The sequence below is a fragment of the Petaurus breviceps genome, unplaced genomic scaffold (assembly GCF_028583685.1).
Source record: "Petaurus breviceps papuanus isolate PSGF00001 unplaced genomic scaffold, PetGlider_PUasm1.0 164, whole genome shotgun sequence".
In the NCBI taxonomy this organism is placed as follows: Eukaryota; Metazoa; Chordata; class Mammalia; order Diprotodontia; family Petauridae; genus Petaurus; species Petaurus breviceps.
In genome coordinates, this window is record NW_027185735.1 from 3,822,801 (window position 1) to 3,845,859 (window position 23,059).

The 23,059-nt window shown below is 35.6% G+C and overlaps 1 protein-coding gene across 5 annotated transcripts in view; it reads left to right on the forward strand.

Moving 5' to 3' along the window:
* DDHD1 (DDHD domain containing 1) overlaps positions 1-23,059 on the forward strand; it is a 124,773-nt gene that overhangs the window by 57,431 nt on the left and 44,283 nt on the right. For 4 of the 5 annotated variants that reach the window (XM_069082210.1, XM_069082209.1, XM_069082211.1 and 1 more), the window contains 2 exons: positions 9,299-9,405; positions 22,548-22,654. In XM_069082210.1, the coding sequence (XP_068938311.1) occupies positions 9,299-9,405; positions 22,548-22,654 (214 nt within the window). The remainder of the gene's footprint in view (positions 1-9,298; positions 9,406-22,547; positions 22,655-23,059) is intronic. The other variant, XM_069082213.1, reaches the window with a different exon arrangement.

Consider the following 23,059-nt stretch of genomic DNA (forward strand, 5'->3'; position numbering starts at 1 on the left):
AATACTAGTATTGAGAATTGTCCATCTTTTCTTTGCTTCCTTGTGAGTTTTCTTTTGTTCTCTGCTGTGCACTTTTTTACTTTGTTCTATTTTCCCCTACCCCTAAACCCCCCGGAAAGCCACAATAAAGTTTAGATATGTTTCTCCATAGTTATAGACATAGATACACATATACATACATATATAGACAAGTACTTTCCCAAACCTGTTCTATTCCTGATATTTCTTTTTATGTATATGCCTATCTCTTATTTCCTATCCCTCCTGCCTCCTCTGCTTTATTTTCACCTACTACCTTGCCTTCCTATGACTAGCCTACCCCCTCTCCAAGGATCCCTCCCCTGTCTTCCCATTCCCATAAATATAAACACCTTTCAATGAGAAACAGACTCTTAAATCCAAATCATTTCAGATTTGTCAGTAAAACATGTTAACATGACCACATCTCAAAATTATCAACACCATTTGGTGTACTTTTGGTCTTCCTATGGATGTCTAGAATTTGGTTGAGGTTTATACTTCATAGTACTAAAAGGCCCTGATAGCAGTGCCTAGAAGGCTTCTGCTGATTTGGCACATTACTAGGATGTGAATTTTGCTTACTGTCTGATAGAGTTTGTAAATTATTCTCCTTTGATTTTTGAGATGGTTTGATGTGACTTCTCAGTTCCCCTTTGCAATCATATTTCCTGCTATCACCCCCTTATACTGGCTACTTAAAAACTTAATTACTATACTGACTAAAAAGGGGAAATGAGAAATAAAAATCTTAATTCAAGTTCAGAAAAATAAAAACTACACATTTAACCAACAACTATGTGCATAGAAGTTAAACTACACATTAACTGTGTAGGAGGGGAGGGAACCTCCAGGCCAAATATATTTACAAGTGAATTCTATCAAAAGTTAAAGAGTAATGCTTAATTTTTGTTGACTGAATGATTCTGTAAAAATACTTGTGTTCTGCCACCTAAAGCTATTTGCTTAATTTCTTCTCTGATTCATCTACAAATAGGGATTATTTTGTTTCTTCTTTGCCAATGTTCAGATAATATGTATTTGTCAGTAACAGAACTTGGGCCTTTGTCTTCCTGATTCAGAAGCCAACTCTTGAGAGTATAAAATAAATCTACAAGACAAAAAAGGAAAAAAAAATGAGAAATTCCAATTTTTTTTAAATTAAAAAGGAGTAAGATATGTGGGAGTTTACCTATCAAGACAAGACCCATAAACAAGAAACAGAAGCAGTTAAAAACAGCAGTTTAATATTTGATAGACTCAAAAACAAATTATTGGGAGAAAGACTACCTTTTTGAGAAGAACTGCTAGGAAAACTGGAAAGTCAGTTGACATAAGTAGTAAAACTGGGGTTTGAAACCAGGTCATTTGACTCTAAATTCAGTGTTCTACTGTAGTATACTATATCTATATTTATACATATGTATATAGATAGATATACATACATAGTATGTAGTAGTCTGTATATTCTATTATATATTATATATACACATATTTATGTATATATGTAATATATACATTATATATATATGTATTCTATTATAGACTCGAGGATACAAAAAATATTACTATGTATAGGGCAACCCAACATTTGGAAAGGAGTGTCACTGTTAATGGAAGTTCTTATTCAGGGAAGTATTTCAGGTATTTCAATATAAGTTCCTGTAGGGCAAAGAGTTTTCCATCTTTTGTCTTTGTGTACCCACTTCTTATCACAATGCCTGACAAGTACTAGACATTTAATTAATGTTTTCTTGCCTACATAATTGATAATTACAATGAAATAAGTTGGCTAAATATACACTTGCAGAATTTTTAATATGCCCATATACCTACTGTGTCTCTTGTGTCCCTTAGAATAAATCAACTCTGATTAAATTTGTGCTCTTTCCACATTAGGTGTTGAATAATTTTTTCCATTCCTTTAATTACAATGTTGATCCCTGATTTTTAAATTCCCACTTAACTTAGGAAGCATTTTGCCTCTATATTTGTCATCATACATAGTTTATATTGTAGTTCTCCCACACAACTTATGAACGTGTTATTAAAATGGATTAAAAAATTAAAATAGAAAACCTGTTTAAATGATATGCATAAAAATTGCATACATATATTAAAGTATAATACAACACTAATTTTAATTTTCCTTTTTGTGAAGTCTGTGTGACTTTAGCACTATGTATGGCTGCTTAAAACATTAGTAATATAGTTTTAAGAAATCTATAGCATTCATTTTTAAAAGTAACCACATAAAACCACATATATCACTGGTTCCATGGCATCATATAACAGTAATTTATGCATGTTTGAAGTATTGTGTGGAATATAAATGGTTGTAAAGGAAATCATGAGCAGCTCTCCTGAGGACTGCTGCTGTGAATAACTTTCTATGAATGAACTCTCTATTCAGCAATAAACTAAATCATAACATTCAAGAAACTAAAGCTTAATATTCACAACAACATGACATAGCAACTTATTACTAAGGTGGCCACAAATAAAATATATCATTCAGTATATCTTATAGTCATCTTTAAGGTATAGCAGAAAATACAAACACAGTCTACCCCTAGGTCACAGTTAAGTTACAGATCTCATCAGTCAATACAGAGTTATAAAGTAAAGTCCTTTCATCTTGACTCAAGGCTGGCTTCCAAACCCCACAGCTCCTTCTACACAAGCTGACCATTTCCTACTCTTGCCTGTATTCACATGCTTCCAAACTCTTTCCTGGAATTTACATGTAGGCATCTCTCTGCTGTTGTTCCTTATCTCAGGTAACAGGGACTGCTCCACTCCAAGCCTTTCACAGTTTCTGTTTCTAGGAAAACAATGCTTAACGGTATATGCTCCAACAATATTTACACACATTACCAGCAGTATCATCTCAATTCACTTTCTCTCTGAGAAACCAATACAGAATCTGTCTGAGAAATCAACACAATTAATAGGACTTCAGCACAGACCAACAGACAGACAGAATGCCAACATCACAAACATTCTCTCTCTCAATTCTGCCTGCTCCCAGCTCTCTCTTTATCTGCTCATTCCTGTTCCAGTCCTTTTTTCAAGCTGCTCCCACTGTGGGCTCCCATGTGATTACATTCGACCTATTAAGGGGCAGGGGAGATCTTCATATTCTCTTAGGCCTATTAAGGGCAATACAGCGTATACTGTTTCCAGTCAAAGACTTGATACAGCCAAAGGTGAGGCTCAAAGGTACTTGATTAGCTAAGACTCAATCCAGTAAAAGAACAAAAAATCCTATTTTGCTTGCTATTACAATGGTTACTACCTCTTTAAAATTATGATTGGTAACCATGAAATTCATGTACAACTTAAATCAAATTTCTTACTCAGTGGCAGGTAAACATTTGTAGAAACTATTTGGGTATGAAGATAATTTGTTGAGAACTTTCTTGTGCTATTTCTTTTAAATTTTATTTTAGCCCTAGCAAAATTTGTATAAACATATGCAAGAGACTTATACTTGTAGGGTCATAGATTTAGGACTGGAAGGGACCCTAGAAGTCATCAAATGTAGCCCCCTCATATTACATATGAGGAATTTGAGGCACAGAGAGGTTCAGTGATTTTCCTAGGGATTGAACATTTGGCAAATATATGATGTGGTATTTGAATCAGGGTTTTTCTGATTCTGTCATGCATATGAATACATAGTAAATCAAATTAGCACTCTTAATTGGTAAAAAGGAAGTCTTATGGATAACTGAGGTATTTCTAAATCCAGACAAACTTAGTATGGCATTTGCCAGTGACTTTCATGTCTCCTTTCCCCAAGACAAGTCTTAATGTAGTAGTATTAAATGTGGGGAAAAATATTAGAACTTCTATTTCTGTATTTTTTTATTTAAAAGCATAAAACAATAACCTTTAGCTTTATTTAATAAGTAGATTGACCCTGGTGCCCACCCTCACTTGATTTATATGTCATGTGGTCATAAATCACAATACATGATCTTCAGAGTGGAAATTTCACAGAGTGGAGCTGTTGATGTTGGTACTCTGAAATTGTTCATTTGCTTTTAGATTATTACAAAGCATTACAAGTTATGTGTGCCCAATTAAGTGAATTTACAAATTACATTATTTCATTTTTAACTGATACAGCTCTTATAAAATAGGCAGGTGGCCTAAAAGTACTCCTATAAAGAAAGTACACGTTGAAAATAATTCTAATAGTGTCAACAAGGACAAACAACAAGAAAATGACAGAGATAACAGTTCTGTTTCTACAGTATAGAACTCTGCATTAGCCATATTATGATATAAAAAGAATACTGGAATAATCAGATCTAACAAGAAGTCAGTCAAAAAAATTTCAGTTGTCAATGTTACTTGGAAAATGGATTTACATTTATTCTTATTAATGAACTTCACCCTACATAAATATTGTGCCATCAGATAATAATAACTAATGGTACTATGAAGGCTTCATGATTAGTAAGATGTTTAAAAACTGTTTTTGTTGTAAATATGTCACCTGCCAAAATTATCATATCTTCATTTTTCAAATTCTCAACTAGAATTTTCCAATATGTTTAAAAGTCTTCCAATAATAATAGTGGGTTTCAAAGACATTTGTTGAGAGATGCAACAATTTCACATAGTTCTGAAAATACAGCTTACTGACATGAAAGGAAATGTAAATATACTAGCTGAATTTCAACAAAAATATTTGCATAGATGCAGCCACTGATGTATTTCTTCCACTTGGATATGCCTGTTTTTATGAGACATCTTTTCCAGCAGTAACAGTCATTAAAACCAAATATTGAAATATAATCTAAACATAGAACCAGGACTTTGAATTCATACATTTCAAAGATTTTTTAAACTAATATTTTTTAAAGTAATGAAACTTTCAGTCACAAATAATATTAATATTTTGTGATCTAAAATATTTGTACTGTTAAAAAGCAAAATAAAAATTATTTAAAATTTTTGTTTCCTTTAATAACTGTTTTGTATAACTTTTACAGAATGCATGATAGTCAAACATGGTACATAATTCATACATACATACATAAAGGGTGCTCAAAAATTGTTAATAATAAAATAAATATAACAATAATGTTTATATACCACCTGCCAGGTATTTTTCTTATTACTTTATAAATATCTCATTTTATGAAACAAAAATGTATGGGCCTTTTCTATCACCTGCTATGCTAACTTATGTTACCAGCTTCTAGTGCTTGATCTATGTCATGCCAACTGACCCCACTCTAGAAACATTATGCTAGAAAAGGAAGGAAGAAGAAGAAATGGCAAAAAGAAAAGGAAAGAGAAATACCTGGAAAGCAGGAGGATGATCAATGGCAAGAGTGCCTTATTTTATTACAACTATGTACTATCACTAATGTACATAACTTATATGCAGCTTCTTTAATTATTATTGGATTTACTGATTTTGTTCTTTTGTTTTAACATTATAGTAACTTAACCACAAATAATCTTGGGATTTAAATAAAGAAGCCCTTAAGAAGCATGTTTTTGGTGTATATCAAAGAGATATGAAATAGTGCCAAGACTATATTATATATCTTTCTGGAACTTCAAAGGTAGAACCAGTTAGTCAGAAGAAGTGTTCTGGAAATGTAGTCAAGTGCCTCATGTAGAATTGGAATAAAAATATAGCTTAGATACCTAAACCTAAGACTTCTTAACATAAATCTTAATAGTTTTTAATGTAAATTTCAAGCCTCTGAAGGAGAAAAATACAATCTAGGTTCAGTTGGCAATATTGGCATTATAAATTAAAATATTCTTGACCCAAGTTGTAAAATTTCCTCAGTGGGGCCAGTTTTTTTTACAATTTAAAACTAGTATTTGTTACTAAAATATAATAATTATAAAAGTTAAACAAATGTAGGAATAGAAATTTATATATGTGTGTGTTGATTAAATCACTATATTAAATCACTTCTTCACCTCTACCTACTTAATGATCCTGATTTTCTGATATAAATTTCTCCAAAGGTCATTGAGACTTAATGACTATTTTTAACTGACTTTTATTACTCAGATAAATTAAGAATATGATGCTGACATGTGGAATATAGTCCCCCAAAAAAACCCCACAGACTTAAAAAACTAAAATAGCTTTAGGAGGTCTTGAGGAAGAAAAAAAATTATGTATTGGATTTAGAGTATTTAAAAGAGATCATAATGCCTAGATTACACTGTTACCACAACAAAATCTTGTTTTATAAGATTCCTGATATGAAATATGATTATGAAAGTAACATTTCATATATAAAGATGATGCTTCTGACCATCTTACTGGTTCCAAAATTAAATATTGGTCCATGTCTATGAAGAGCTTATAAGTGATGTGGAAGGATTTGATGTATCATTCATTAGCAATTTCCTTCAAATATAGCTGTGTAAATGTGAATTGAAGATTAGCTAATAGGAAATCCTCTTCACCCATCATCATTTTGGCCAAAAGTGGTTTTAGTAATCTGCAAAAAACCTTCCAAACAGGAATAGAATCCTCTCCACGGCTTGGTCCCCTGGGAACTCAGTATTCCATGATGTGAAGGTTCCAATTTACCCCGATTATATCCCATTGCTTCTGAAAAGAAAGAAGAGCTCTGCGGATTCATGAGATGAGATTGACTTTAATGGCCCTAAACTTCTCCAGGCTTTGGGTGAATTTTGTCAAAACAACCATGCATCTTTAAAAATCAGCAAAGGTTAGTAAATTTATTGATCAAAAGAAGGCAGCAGTATATGAAGACTAGCATCTCAGTTCTGCAAGGACTGACAAATTATTTTCATTAAAGGCATTTGATTCTTGTATTTTGTATTGTTTTGGGTGTTTGACCATCACTATCATGTGAAATCTTTTTCCTCTATCCATAAGATACAATTATTTAGGAAAGAGGTTAAGCTCTCTTAATTTGTTGTCCTAATAATGTTAAATAGGGCATGCATTTCTGAGATTTGTGCTTTGTTAAAAGTTCTCTGAGACAGAAAGTTGAATAAAACATTATCTGTTCAAAACATATTAGTTTTTTAAATTTAATTTAATTACCTTTTTAAAAAGTAATTTTCAATTAACAATTTTAATTTTTAATATATTTAAAATAAATAATTTTAAATTTTAGTAATTTTTTAATTAGTATTTTTTAAATTAATTTATTTTTTTTTATTTTTTATACAGTCATGCTTCATGCCACTACCAGACACAGGAAAGGTCACACTGTCTTTTAGATCAGTTCTTAACCTCAGTTCCATGGGGAGATTTCAGGTCTGTGAACTTAGATGGGAAAACAAAATTGCATCTCTATTTTCACAGAACTCTAAATGGAATTTTGTGTTTCCTTCAATTATTAATTTTAAAGAGAACATTCTTAGGAGTCAGTTGCCTTTATCAAACTGCTCAAATGGTCCATAACATGAAAAAAGATTAAGAATCTCTGTTTTAGAGGGAACTTGCTTGGGATATAGTCCTGGACAACATCTGTGATTCCTAGAAGTATTTAATGCACTTACTTTCCCTTGTTTTGCTTTAATTAAACCAAGCTTTTATATGCTTATATACTTTATAAAATGTGTTAAGAAAGTAGCTAAGGACATTTTGCAGAAATGCTTACCTAGCTTACCAGTCTGTTTTTTTTTCCTGCATTATCATCTCTTGTCCCTTAAAAGATAGAAGAGTATAGTGGTAGAAATTATAAGTGATTTTCTTTAGTGTGAGTGAAGAAAGTGTTTCATTTCATTATTTTTGGAGTTTGTATACCTGTAAGATGCGTGTGTATATATATGTATTTATTTTCTTATGAGCATAGACATTATATACTTCTTTTGGTTTTCACTGCTCCCTCTGAAATTTTTAGAAGATAGTTCCATTATTTATACCTTTTTAGGCCTCTCACTTAGAGCCAATCCATTGAATAGAACTAGAGGAATGTTTTTCATTCCCATTTATCAATAACCACAGCAGAATTCCAAGTGCAAGACTCCTGATTTAGAAATGAGCACTGTGTTCTTATCCTAACTCTGACTCTCTAGTGATATGGCCTTAGGCAAATCTTTTAACATCTCTGGGCCTTGGTTTCTTCATCTGTAAAGTAATAAATTTGTACTAGATCATCTCTTAAGTTTTCTTACATTTCTCGAATTCTTTTCCAAAATAAGGATTTAGCATTATGACATAGCAATGCCTAAGTTTCACAAGAATAGGTTATGCTGCATTATATTTAAACATGGCAGTATAAGCTGTTAACAACTCTTATTAGCCACAAAATAACATGTAAAATTTTATCTTTTTCACCAGGGGAAAATTATATTTTTATATAAATATGCACACCTGTATGATATATAAAGTGGTTTTTTTGTCTTATTTATAGATATGGAACAATGTTTTCTCAACCATCTACCAATTGAAATCATTGTAGTGTTTCTAGTTATGGAGACCCAAAGCTTTAAAAATAATTTTCATAAGATATGTTGCGAGTCAGACATTTTTAGTATATTATTTATACTTACCTTACATTACCATATCAGAAGTTATGATAATTGCTTTATACTTTGTGGGATCAGATCAGCTTGTTAGAAAGGTGTGAGTATACACAGTACTGATGATTTTATTCCTTGAAGTGGAACCCCAGTTGTGCTTCCAAAAAAAGGTAAATGAAAACAGGAATTATGCTCCTTTTAAATTCAAGGGTTGTTGTATGTTATGTGTTTGTTTAACACGTTGTCATATCATAATAAAATATGATAGTATAACTTTCATCAATAGCTGAGAAGAAATTATTTGACAATCTTAATGTTTAATAGTGGGAATCAATTCCAATATTCTTTTCTTCAAGCATCCTATTTTTTGAGTATTGATGCTTATCTTCTTTCATACTCAGATTTGTTAAGGATGAGATCTTTGAAAACACAGGAACTGTTATAATTTCATTCTTGAATACAAATAAGAGAATCATCAATTTACTTGGACACATGCCTATCTATCTTCTCTAAGGTGCCAAACTTCGAGAGACTGAACTATCCATAAAATCTAACTGAATTCCTTTTAAAGTAACTTTTAGAAGTAAGATGAAAAAGAAAAAAACCCTCAGGGAGCATTCATGGATAAAGGGTTTGGAAATTAGGTTGTATTAGTGAGAAGTAATGACAAGCAACTAAACTAAAATTTAATTAACAGCTTAGTGACATATTATGAAGGGAATATAAATTTACTGTGTTTTAAGGTTCCCTTTGTAACTTAACCTAATGAGTTCCTTTTTCTTAATAGGATGAGAGATGCTGCAAGAAAAATAGAAGAGAAGCACTTTTCTAATCATGCAACACATGTTGAATTTCTGCCTGTTGAGTGGAGATCAAAACTTGCTCTTGATGGAGGTACATTCAGTCTGTTGCCTTCAAGAACCAATTTAGGTGTACCTACTCCCTGATTCTCATACCTGAAAATGAATGAGGTCTTCTTCCTTGAATCTCTCCAAGTACTTTTTGCCTCTACATTGCTTTGATCATATTGAAAATGTATTGTAGTTATTTGTAGACGTGTTTTACATTACCTGAGAGATTATAATCTCCTTGAGAACAGGGTCTATGGGACTTTTTGCATTTTATTTATTTACACACATTTATTATCTTACATTCTCTCCTATTTGAACAATAAAAATAAAAAGTAACTCTTGTAACGAATATACATAGCTCAGCAATAGACTTTGCCCAAAAAATTAGGCAATAGACATGTCCAAAACTGTATGTCTTATGCAGCATTTTAAGTATCACCTCTCTGGTAAAAAGTAGATAGCATGTTTCATTTTCAGTCCTCTGGCTAAGGATTGATGGGAGTCATTGATCAGAGTTCTAAAGCCTTTCTTTATAATGCTATCATTATATGAATTGTTTTCCCACTTTTGTTCAGTTTGCTTCATTAATTCTCAGGATATAAATGCGCGAAGAGACTTTTCAATGAGAATAAGTGAGGGAAAGATTACTTCTTGGATAAAGAGAACAGGAAAAAGTTCATGGAGGAAAATCCATTTGAAATGAGTCGTGAAGGATGAGTAGGATTATTTTAGTAGGCAGGGCATATCATTCCCATTTCCCCTGAAACTGTTTGATTATTTTTCTTATACTGTTGTAATTTGTTTAGCCCTTCCCTAATAAGTGGTTGTCGTTTAGTTTCTAGTTTTGAGCTACTACTACAAAGACAGTTGCTATAAATATTTTTGTACAAAGACATTCTTCCTCTCCCTCCTTTGATCTCTTAGTGGTATAGCTGGGTCAAAAGGCAAGAACAATTTTAGTGACTTTGGGGGACATGGTTCCAAATTACTTCCCAGAGGTCTATGTTTATTTCATCTTTTGAATCTCTCACACCTAGCATTGCAATTTTCACCTTATTGTACTTAAGAAATGCTTGTATTGAATTGAACTAGGAGCTGGATAATGTTAAACCAAGGGTTTTTTTGTTTGTTTACTTATTTTTAAATAAAAGGCAGGAAGGGAGTGGAATTTTAATTGAGATTTAATGAATGGGTAAAAATTAAAGCAGGTGAAATAATGACCCTTGAAACATAGTGAATATGAGCAAAAAAGGGAAGATGATTTGAGGGTATTAGAACAGTTTATCTGGTAGGTCACTGATATGAAAGTTAAGCTCTGCTTTTCCTTTTGGGGAAGAAATATTTCTTCAGATTACCTTTCCACTTTGATGGGCTTTTGTGGAGAATAGAGAGAAATGTGACCATACAACATTTTCCGTCACAGACAAATAGATTGTGATAATTTGTATTTATGGGGCCAAGTGATATTGGGACCAGACAGTGGTTCTAGACATGGTTGATCATAATTAAATACTTTTTTGAGTATAGTTCTAGATGAGACAGTCTAACTTCAGCATTTTATAGCTGTGTACACTTTTCTCAGATTATCAGTCTCAAGAACCATTGCAATATCTATTTCCTTGCAAAATGTGGTGAATTCAGTATCAAGAACACTATAATCAAAGAAAACTACTAATGGAGTAGCTTGTACAGTAATCATTGCAGGCATTAGGTATATCAGTATGTAAGCCTTTCCACTTCCTCCTAAAAGAATATGTTTGTAGCCACTGAGATTAAATCTCCCTATCACTTTCCCAGTCTGAAAATATAGAATCAATCAATTCATGGGAATCCTACTGCTGGTGGGTGTGGTACACTGGAAAGAGGATTGGCACTTTCAGAAGACCCATCTTGGGCAAGTTACTTAACATCCTTAGTTCTATTTTCTTCTTTGTAAAATGAAGAGATTGGACTCTTATCTCCAAGCTCTCTTGCAGCTCTATCTCTGGTACTATTAAATCTTATTCAAAGGCTGGTGATGAGCATTGAAATTCTGAACTCTGAGAACAAGAAGTAAAACTAGTTTGACTAGCCTCTTAGAATGGAAGGGTAGACTGGAGGCAGATTGTAAAAGGCAGTAAATGCCAAGCAGAGGATTTTGTATTTTATCCTAGAGACACTGAAGATTATTATTTAGGGGAATGATGTCAGAGATGTGCTCGAGGAACATCAGTTTGTCTGCTCTATGAATGGTAGATTAGAGACAGAAGAAGCTTGACAAAAGAGAGTCCAATTAAGACTGTTGCAATAGTGCAAGCAAGAGGTTATGAGAGCCTAAAATGGAATGGCATACCATCTTATGAATGAAGAAAAGGGATGAATCAGAAGTTGTGAATATAGAATTGACAAAACTTGATAATTGTTTATGAGGGGAAAGGATGAAAGTTGAGGATGATTCTGAAGTTGTTAATTCAGGTTTGATTTTGGCACTTAGAAGTCGAATAAAATAAAGGAAGTTTCCTTTACTATAACATAGCAAGGATATGCAGCTGAATTACAGTGGCACTTATCTTCAGCTTTGGTAGATGTGGCTTCTCTTGCCTCCTTATGGAAACACTTCTGGTCAATATGTCATCAGGACAAATCATAGTGACTCACTTGGTGTCAGGCACCTACTGAATTTGAAAGACCCAGTCTCTATATGGGTAGGACTTGTTATGACCTTAGGTAAGCAGTGTCAGGTTAAGCAATGGCCAGTCAAGTCTCAGTGACAGCTTTATCTTTTAGGGAAAATTAAACCACATGCAAGAGATAAGGAAGTCTGGTAACCCATGTTATGGGGAAGCACTAGTAGATATTATTAGCACTATCACACCCTGGCTCACAACTTTATTACCTTTAACTAACTCATCACTCACATTATCCCCACCCCCAACATATCCAATTTGTTGCTACATTTTCTCTACAGCATCACTTGTATGTGTCCCTTTCTCTCCACGCACACAGCCACCACCCTGGTACAAGCCCTTATCACCTCATTTGTAGACTATTACAATAACCTTGTATTTGGTCTCCTTGCCTCGACTCTTCCTACTTCAATACAACCTCCATTCAGCTGCCAGTATTCTTCTTAAAGCACGGATCTGACTGTGTCACCTCCTTCCTTCCCCTCACACACTTGCACAGTTAACTCCAGTGCCTTCCTATTGCTTTCAGGATCATATATAAAATCTACTATTTGTCTTTTAAAGTCCTTCACAATCTAACTCTGTTACCTTTCCAGTCTTCTTATATTTACTCACTTTCATGTACTCTAGGGTTTGGTGACTGGCCTCATTGCTGTTTCTTGTACAAGATAACCTTTATCTCCCAACCCTGTGTCTTCACTATCTGACTCCCATAACCTAGAATGGTCTCCCTCCTTACATGTGTCTCCTAATTTCCTACAAAACTCAACCAACTGCTCTCCCTCTCTCTCTCCTCTGCCCCCACCGCAATGCCCTTCTGAGATTATTTCACATTTAAATTGTCTTATATGTACATAGCTGTTTGCTTGTTGTCTCCTTTGTTAGAATGTGGCTCCTTGAGGGCAGAGAACATAACTTTTCCTTTCTATACCCAGAGTTTAGCACAGTGCCTGGCATAGTAAGTGCTTAATAAATGCTTGCTGATTGATATATTACTTGATCATTGAAACTTTAAATAAATAAAAATAATATTATCATACACTGAGGTTAGCATTATTTACAATTTTTTTAATTATAAAACTTTTTATTTTATCTTACTCAATTTCCTTGTCTGTAGTAGGTTACAGTAAATGATCTTTGATTTAGGTCTATCATTTTATGATCATTCTTAATGAAATGAATACAAAATCTCAGAGGTTTTCGTTAAATGTTTATTTACTCTTATAAAGATCTTCCACAGTAACTTCTTGTTTAGATATCATCTCACATATTCCTGAGGTGCCTAAGAGGAAATAGATGAAAGTGGGGGAGGAGAGGAGTCAAAAGACTGTATGATCCTATGGCAGCAGAAACTTACAATCCACTTGTTGTCTTCTTACAGTAACTTTATATTCTATAAATAGGGTTCCTCAGTTTAGGCAGTCTTAGCTTGTGATTTCAATGATCCTGCTCAGAACTGAGTAGATTAACTGTTATTTACTTTCTTGTCTGCTGTGTATTATGTTTAATGTGCTAGTGATAATTTAACACAATTCACTTCAACACTTATATTAAGTGATACTTTTCAAAAGTCACTATGTCAAATACAGAAGCTAGAAAGACCAAAATAGAACTTTAAAGAGTTAACACTTTCTTTACTGGATGGGTTCAGAATATACAAACATTAAAAATACAAAATAGTTTGAGAAGGGAGAAGATAAGAAGGATAAGAATGCTGAAAAGCAGAAATGAAGAAGTTATTAGAATAAGGATTTATTCCTGACTTTGGGGGAGGCTTATACAAGTGTACAATAACAAGTATGACAGAATGTCTGATTTGGAGAACAGCTAATAATCCAGGTTGGCTGAAACGTAGAATAAAGGGAGGACATGTGAAATATGAATGGAAAGGAATGAGGGAAACAGGTTACCTTAAATGCCAAGCTAAAGAGTTTATATTTTGTCCTAAAGGCAGTGGGGCCTCAGAAAAAGCTTTTGAATAGGGGAGTTGACCTGTGGCTTGGGAAGATTATTTGGCAACTTTGTATATAGGAGAAAAATGATTGGTAAGTAGATAAATAAGGTATTTGCTAAGGCACTGTGCTAAGTGCTGGGAATACAAATAAAAGAAAACTAGACAATCCCTGCCCACAAGGAACTTATTTCTAATGAGGGAAAACAGTATATGAAGGACTGCTAGAGGAGAGGGAAAGTCTACCCACCCAAAATGGAAAGATGGTGAAAGTGCTTAATGGCCTAAATTCATATAGGGAAGACAGTTCAGTAAGGATAGGAAACTGAAGACCCTGAGACACTTAAGGAGAATTTGGCTAAAGAAACCCAGATAAAAGATCAGCTGTAGTCTCAAAAAAAAATGTAGAAAAAGGTGGCAAAATCCTGTGAGTAGTGTCCAGGATGTTAAAGCTCAGAATAAGCTAAGGCTAGCAATTACTGCTAAAGACAACAATAACTGAGGTTTATCATACTATTTTAAGGTTTGAGGAGCACTTAAAATAAATAATCTCATTTGTGCAAAAGGATTTAGTTTTATTTTTTGCACATTTGGAGGAGTGGTGGCGAGCTCAATCAAGGACACTCAGGATCAAGAACACTCTGGCAAAGATGGTGGAATAGGAAGAAGTAATGTAACTTGTTATGCCCTATAACTACTCCACTAAAGATCTAGAAAGAGCAACAGACCAAGTAGTGGTCAGGAAATCTAAGAAACCACAGTAAGTAATTTTCTAACCCATGTGAGCAAAGGGAGCAAGCCATTTGGCCTGCACCTGGTTATGAGGGCAAGGAGCATGGTGGATGCAGCCTTGATGCTGTGTACCTTGCAAGTGACAAGAACGTGAGCTACCAGCATCTGTATCTTTCTAGCTGTGGATTTATCATGGATTGAGGCAGCAATCTTTAGTGAGGTGCAGACTTAAGCTTACAGATTTGCAGTTGTATACCAGGACACAGTAGTCCTGGATCCAGCTCAGACCTGCCCTGAGGCTGTGTACTGGTACAGGAGTAGGAACAGAAAGAGAATGCAGCCAGGTGGCTCTGACCTGGAGCAAGTTCATGGATTCAGTCCATTAATCTGGGATAAAGAGTTTTAACTGAGCAAGGGGTTTGAGGGCAGGGAGCTCAGATCCAGAGAATCCTAAAGTTGTATTAATCTGAACCTGTAGAGCCTTTCAACTAGCTGCCTAGCACCTGGAGCAATCTACTGTAGTTCCTACCAGGAAAAAGTCTACAAAACCAAATTTGGGGTCATGAGCTTGCCCTGTATCAGTCACAGAAAGTCTTCAGATCCTGGCATGAGCCACCCCTGAGATCTCTTAAGAGCATAGTGTTAAGACATGGGGGAGAAAAGAGGATACAGGGTGACAGATTAGAGGCAATCCAGCTGAATTCTTCCAACATTCTGCTCCAAACAACTTTTAAAATAACACCTCAAATCAAATTTGGGAGCGGCAGAATCAAAAAATGTAAAGGTAGACATTTTCTGGACTAAGAAAACTTAGGAAGTATAATCACATCTGGAACCCACATATGTGACACAGCAACAGCAGCAGTTTTTTTTTTTTTTTTTTAGCAATTGGTGTTAAGTAACTTGCTCAAGGTTATACAGCCAGCTATTTCTGGGTGTGGTGCTGAGTGTCTGAGCCCGGATTTGATCCCCAGGTCATCCTGACACTGGAGCTGGTGCTCTTATTCTCTGTGCTACCTGGCTGCCCCTAAGCAATTGGGGTTAAGTAACTTGCTCAAGGTTACCGGACCAGGTGTTTCTGGGTGTGGTGCTAAGTGTCCGAGCCCGGATTTGATCCCCAGGTCATCCCAACACTGGAACCAGTGCTCTTACTCGCTGTGCTACCTGGCCGCCCCAACAGTAGCAGTTTTGAAAGCTCTCAGCCCAGAGATGGTAAAGAGGTTGGACAACTAGTCAGAAAGATATGAAATAAGCTGTTGCTGGCACTGATTCACATGTCTATTACCTATACACAGTGCTGGGTTGCAGTTCCAGGGCAGAGAGGAGTGCTGGGGGGTTGGTTGCTAGGGTGTAGGGGCTCTGGTCACATTTTCAAGGGAGAGGGAAGGCTAGTACCTGTGGCTGCAGGGAACCAAGGACCTTACCTGTATTAAGATCAGAGTACAGACCAAGAGAGCAGCACCCAAAAGACACCCCCAGAACTAGCTCTGAAAATAGCATGAAAAAGCCTGAAGCTTGGGGCAGTGGCTCCCCAACCCCAGTTGAGCAGCCTAACTTTAACATAAAGTTCAAAGTCAAAAAAATAGGCCAGAAAAAAAATGTGCAAACAACAACAAAATAAGAACTCCATCATAAAAGGCAGAGAAGACCAGGACAAACTCTTAAGACCACATTGTGAAAGCAGCTACAAAGAAAAAATGCTAATTGGACCCAAGCTTAGCAAGAATTTCTGGAGGACTTAAAGAAAAAGATAAGAGGGGTGGCTAGGTGGCTCAGTGAATAGAGCACCTGCCCTGGAGGCAGGAGGACCTAAGTTCAAAACTGTGTGACCTTGGGCAAGTCACTTAACCCCAATTGCTTCCCCCCTCCCAAAAAAAAAAGCAAAAAAGATAAGAATGGTAGAGGAAAAAAAATGGTGAAAAAAGAGTAATACAGGAAAATTATGTGAAGAGAATTAATAACTTGGCAAAATAGGCACAAAAAAAAGACTGAAGAAAATACCTTGAAAAACAAAATTGACCAATTGAAAAAGGAGGTATAAAAATTCATTGAAGAAATGCTTAAAAATGAGAATTGGTTAAGCAGAAGCTGGCATCAAGAAATGATAAAAGTCAAAAGAATGAAGAAATAAAAGAAAATGTGAAATATCTGATGGGAAAAGCAGCAGGCCTAGAAAATAAATTCAGGAGAGATAATTTAAGAATTCTTGGACTACCTGGAAGCCATAATCAAAAAAAGACCCTAAATGTCATATTTCAAGAAATTAAGGAAAACTGCTCTGATATCCAGATCCAGAGAATAAGACAAATAAAAGAATCCACTGATCACCTCCCCAAAGAAGTCTTCAAATGAAAACTCCCAGGGATATATAAGCCAAATTTCAGAGTCCCTAGGTCAAGGAAAAAATGTTGCAAGCATCGGAAAGAAATAATTCAAATATCATTGTTCTACAGGATTGCACAAGATTTAGCAGCTTCCAAGTTAAAGGACTGGAGGTCTTGGAGAATATGATTATTCTGGAAGGCAACGGAGCTAGGATTACAGCAAAGAATAACTTGCCCAACAAAACTAATTATAATCTTTTGGGGGGAAAATTATTAATGAAATAAATAAAAAGACCAGACCTGAATAGAAATTTTGACATTTAAACACGGACTCAAAAGAAACATAAAAAGGTAAACATGAAAGAGAACTCAATAAAGTTAGACTGTTTGTATTCCTATATGGGAAGATGATGACATATAACTCCTAAGAACTTTATCATTACTAGGAGGTCATTAGATAGCGGGAATTAATGTGAGTTGATTATGTTGAAATGATCACCCCCCAAAAAATGAAAGGTTGAGAAGGGGGAAGGGAGAGGTAGAATGGTAAAAATTTTCTGACATAAAAGGGGTGGACAAGGAAGAACTTTTTCTGTGGAGGGGAAAATGGGAATGGGGGGGCACTGCTTTTAAACTTCACTTTCATTAGAATTGGTTCAAAGAGGGAAGAATACATATATATATGGACATATTCTTTTGTGTATAGAAATGCTACTTACCCAGTAGGGAAATAGGAGGGGGAGGGGATAAGAGAAAGGGTGGGAATGATAAAAGGGAGATCAGATTAAGGGAAATTGTGGTTAAAAGCAGAATTGACTTCTGTGGAAAGGCAGGATAAAAAAAAGAGAAGAAACAAAATGAGATGGAGGGGAATACTTAGACATGTAACTGTGAATATGAATGGAATGAGTTCATCCATGAAATGGAAGCAGATAGCAGAATGGATTAGAAACCAGAATCCAGCAATATGTTGTTTACAAGAGACACACTTAAAACTGAAAGACACAGAGTTAAAATAAAGGCCTGTAGCAGAATCTAATATGCTTCAGGTGAATTTTCTAAAAAGCAGCAGCCATCATCTCAGACAAAGTGTTTTAATAACCTTGTGGACAAAGATGGATGAGGTGGACAGTAGGACTGGGTCATAGAATTAGGTGTGTTTGGCACTAGTTCAATATCAACATTGCATAAGATCTCTAGAAATATGTGTTTGCCCCTGTTGACATATAACATTTTTCTTACAGTGGCCTGGCATATAGTAGGTGCTTAATAAATGTTTGTCAATTGATTGATTATTATGTACCTGGAATAAAGGCATAAGTGGCTTACTTATCACATTTGCTGGTGATTCAAAGCTGAGAAGAATTGTCATCATATTAGAGGATATGGTTCATCATGTTCTTGAATCTAATAATTTAATGGGGATAGATATAAATTCCTGGGCAGCTAGGTGGCACAATGACTAGAGTACTTGGCCTGGAGTCAGGAAGACTCATCTTCCTGAGTTCAAATCTGCCCTCAGACACTAGCTGTATGACCCTGGGGAAATCACTTAAACCCTGTTTGCCTCAGTCTCCTCATATGCAAAATGAGTTGGAGAAGAAATAGCAAACCACTCCATATCTTTACCAAGAAATCCCCAAATGGAGTCATCACGAAAAGTAGAACACCGCTAACACAACTGAACAACATAAATTCCTACATATGGGTTCAGCAAATCATCTTAACAAATACAAAATGAGAAAAAAGATATGGTTAGATTCATCATCTAAGGTTCATGCTCATTGGTGTATTTAGGGGGAACTACAGTTTCAAGTCAACAAAATGATTTAACATCTGAAAAATTTAATGTATTGATGGAGACACTGTGTCCAGAACAAGTAAAGGGATAGTTCCACTGTAATGGATTATGTTTATCCCATGTCTGGATTATTATGTTCAGTCCTGGGTAATATTTTAGCAAATATGACAAATTCATGTGTGCTTAGAGTAGGGTGAGTAAAATGGGGAAGCCCTCAAGATCATAACAGAAGAGTATTGGTTGCAGGAACTAGACATGTTTAGATAGCGGAAAAAGTGCTTAAAAGATTTTAGTAGTGGAAGAGATTACTTTAGAGACCACCTTGTCTGATCCCATCATATTATAGATGAAGAAACTGGGACCCAAAGTAGTTAACAGACCTCCCTAAACTAGTAAGTAACAAAGCTTGGATGTGATAAATACCAACTTTTCTGAGTCAAATGAGCAACAACATGATATTTTCTTCAGTCCCTCACAAACCTCTCCAAAATAGAAATTATGTGCCAAAGATAAGGCAACTTCAGCTGTTTCCATGGTCTGGGATACCTAGAATTCAAAGGATTTTTTTTTTTAATGCCCCAAACCCAGGAACTGATCTTGAGCTCACTCAAATCCCTTCACCTCTCACTACTGGCAGCAAAGCAAAACTGCACCATCAGATACAAAGAAACAATTTAGGCTTTATCAAAACCCAGTCCTACACCCCAATCCCTCCTCCCATTTTCCTATACTGTGGAGAGCTTGGCTCTAAGTGGAGGAAATTTGCTCAAAACTCAGGTTGACCACAACCCTTCAAGATTAAAAACTTGCTGAGGCTACTACCCAGAAACACTAGCCCCCAGAGCTTCGAATAGATAATGCTGGAGAAAAAATTGAAGTGCCAGTGCTGGACCAAAAAACTGAGGAACAGAAGAAGTCAGCAGGTCACAAGGATAGGATACCATGCAAGTGAGGGATTGTGCAGCACTCCACCAAGCCTGATTGAAAGAACATAACACCCAGGTGGAGCCAGGCAGAGCTCTGCTACATTGTGGTGCATTAACTTTTATGTTGCTTTGATGGATTCAGTTTCTTGGTGTTGGGATTTGGTTTTATGGTGTCTAAATAAATGCTTTGATTCTGTGCTCTGTATGGAAAATTTGTTGTATTTTGTAATCAAGCACTATATGGAACTATTTATAGTCACAGTTAGTGCTGTAAATATTACACTGACACTACATTTATGGCTGGTGAACCATAAATTTAAGCTTGTCTAAATTAGGGAGGAAATTAACATGAGAGGGGAGTCATAAAGTAAGTTATATGGAAAATGAGGGAGAAAAAAGGACTCAAAAGTATGAAAGATTTCAGGAAGAAGAAAACTCAAAAACCTTAACCATAAACAGATAAATAAACAGGAAAACCAGTAACAGCAGAAATAAATATGGTCTTCAGATCTAATAAATGGTTGCAGGTCTCTCTGAATAAATATTACAAAATAAAGGAAAATAGTCCAACACTTGATTAAAGCCTTTGTTTAAGTCGGTGGCCTTTAAGAACTTCATGTCTCTACAATACCTGAGTGGTTTAAAAGAAAAATGAGAATTATTAGAATAAAATTTGTATTGCACAGCAAAAATAATTAGCAGAATAGAACAACTTGAATCTTCAATGGTAAGCCTCACATTAGAAAAAAAAGAACAATGTGTTGAACAAATACACAGAAATAAAGTACAACCTAGAGGAAGAGAAGCAAAAATCAACAGTAAAAGAAAATATTCTCACTGTGCAAACAAAACAAAGATTTCAAAGATAGGATGCAGACATCTAATGATCATAGTGTCTCCCAGAAGAACATGTCTAGACAAGTTTTTTGGGGTTTTTTTGGAGGGCAATTGGGGTTAAGTGACTTGCTCAAAGTCACATGGCTAGTAATTGTGTCAAGTGTCTGAGGCCGGATTTGAACTCTGGTCCTCCTGACCCTAGGGCCGGTGCTCTATTCACTGCACCACCTAGCCGCCCCAGCAAGTATTTTTAACATCATAATAAGGAAATAATAGAAAAGAACTGCCCAGAACTTCTCAACATAGAAAATAAAATTTAAAAAAAATTTCACAAATCACTTCTGGATAAAAAATCCATGCTTGTAAACTCCAAGATACATAGAGGTTAAATTCAATTAAATTCTGAAACTAGAAGTTCTGTAAGCCATCAGGAGAAAGACTTTCAAATAAAAAGGAAAGGAAATTTGAGTGATGGAAGACCGTTGCAGTACAAAACTGAGGTGATAAGGGCTCAAATGAGCGAGGTAGCCTTGTGAGTGAAATGTCTGCCTTGATAGAATACATATTCTTTGAATGCTAGGTGTATAAATGCTTAGTAAATATTTGTTGATTAATTGATGCAAAAAATATTATTGACATAGAATTGGCAAAATGTGGCCACTGGATTTGGGGAGAAGGGTGAAAGTGAGCAAGAGTGAAGAATGAACCTTGGTAACTGAGAGAATGTTAGTGAAGACATCCACTGTTAACAGAGATAGGGAAATATGTAAAAGGGATGGATTTGGGAGGAAAGATAGTGACATTTTTTTGAACCTGTTAAATTAGAAATGCCTGTGGATATCCAATTTGAAATATATCATGGGCAGTTGGTGATATGGGCCTGGAGTTCAGGAGAGACCAGAACTGGATAGTTATGACTTGGTAAGTCACTGGAAAGGAAAAGATAATTGACTTCATGGGAGAAAATTAGAACCCTATAGGAGAAAATGTAAAGTAGGGGGGGAGAGAAGAGAATCCACTGCAAAACAACTGCTGATTGTCTGTACACAAAGCAACATTTATTCTGGTGTTTACCCTCGTAATACCATTGCTAATAATTCTAAACATTACCCATGGATATCAGTAAACCCAAAGTTAAAAAAAATAAAGTACAGGATGGGGTGGCCAGGTGGTGCAGTGAGTAAGAGCGTCGGCCCTGGCGTCAAGAGACCCGGGATCAGTTCCGGCCTCAGATACTCGGCACCCACACAAAAATAATAACTGGCCATGTAACCTTGGCAAGTTACTTAACCCCAATTGCTTTTTTTTTTTTTAAGCAATTGGGGTTAAGTAACTTGCTCAAGGTTACACGGCCAGTTGTTTCTGGGTGTGGTGCTGAGTATCTGAGGCCAGATTTGATCCAGGTCATCCCGACACTGGAGCCAGTACTCTTACTCGCTGAGCCACCTGGCCGCCCCTAAGCAATTGGGGTTAAGTAACTTGCTCAAGGTTACACGGCCTGGTGTTTCTGGGTGGGTGCTAAGTGTCTGAGCCCGGGATTCGATCTCCAGGTCGTTCTGACACTGGAGCCGGTGCTCTTACTCGCTGTGCTACCTGGCCGCCCCAACCCCAATTGCTTTTTAAAAAAAAAAAAAGTACAGGAAATAAAAATAAAGAAGAGCAAAGAGGAAAAAGTGAGTGTATATGGTGGAAGAGGAGTAGAGTACCACCTACTTATATTTATCTAAGCTGCCACTTAATAGCACTCAAAACAATGAACTGCCCTCCTCCATTCTATGTGCCTAGCAGATAATTTAAGCAAAAACCAGTGTAATTCAGTGACTAGTTAGATTATTCTAATAGTGTTTGATTTATGACAATTTCCTAAACTATGTAATTTTGTTTTAGCTTCGTATATGTTTTATTTTGGTTTTTGAATGTTTAACTTGGTCTTTAACTTTATTTCCAGACACTGTTGATTCTATTACACCTGACAAAGTACGAGGTTTACGGGATATGTTGAACAGCAGTGCAATGGACATAATGTATTATACAAGTCCACTTTATAGAGATGAAGTAAGTATTTTGATATAATGTTCTTTTCTATTACAGAATAGACGTGTCATTATTCAGAATTTTAATGCAGTGAATGTTTAACCCTTGAAAAGATAGGGAGACTAATGAGAATTCATCTGTTGATAGCTTATCCTTAATGTGTTGATACACTTTGTCTTAGAATCTATATTTTTCAAGCACTCTCAGCTTGTTCTGCATGCAAATCTTTCTTTTCTTTATTTTTTTTTAAAGCAGTCGGGGTTAAGCAACTTGCTCAAGGTTACACGGCCAGGTGTTTCTGGGTGGGTGCTAAGTGTCTGAGCCCAGATTCGATCTCCAGGTCACCCCGACACTGGAGCTGGTGCTCTTACTCGCTGTGCTACCTGGCCGCCCCCATGCAAATCTTTCTTGAAAAATAAGAAAGTT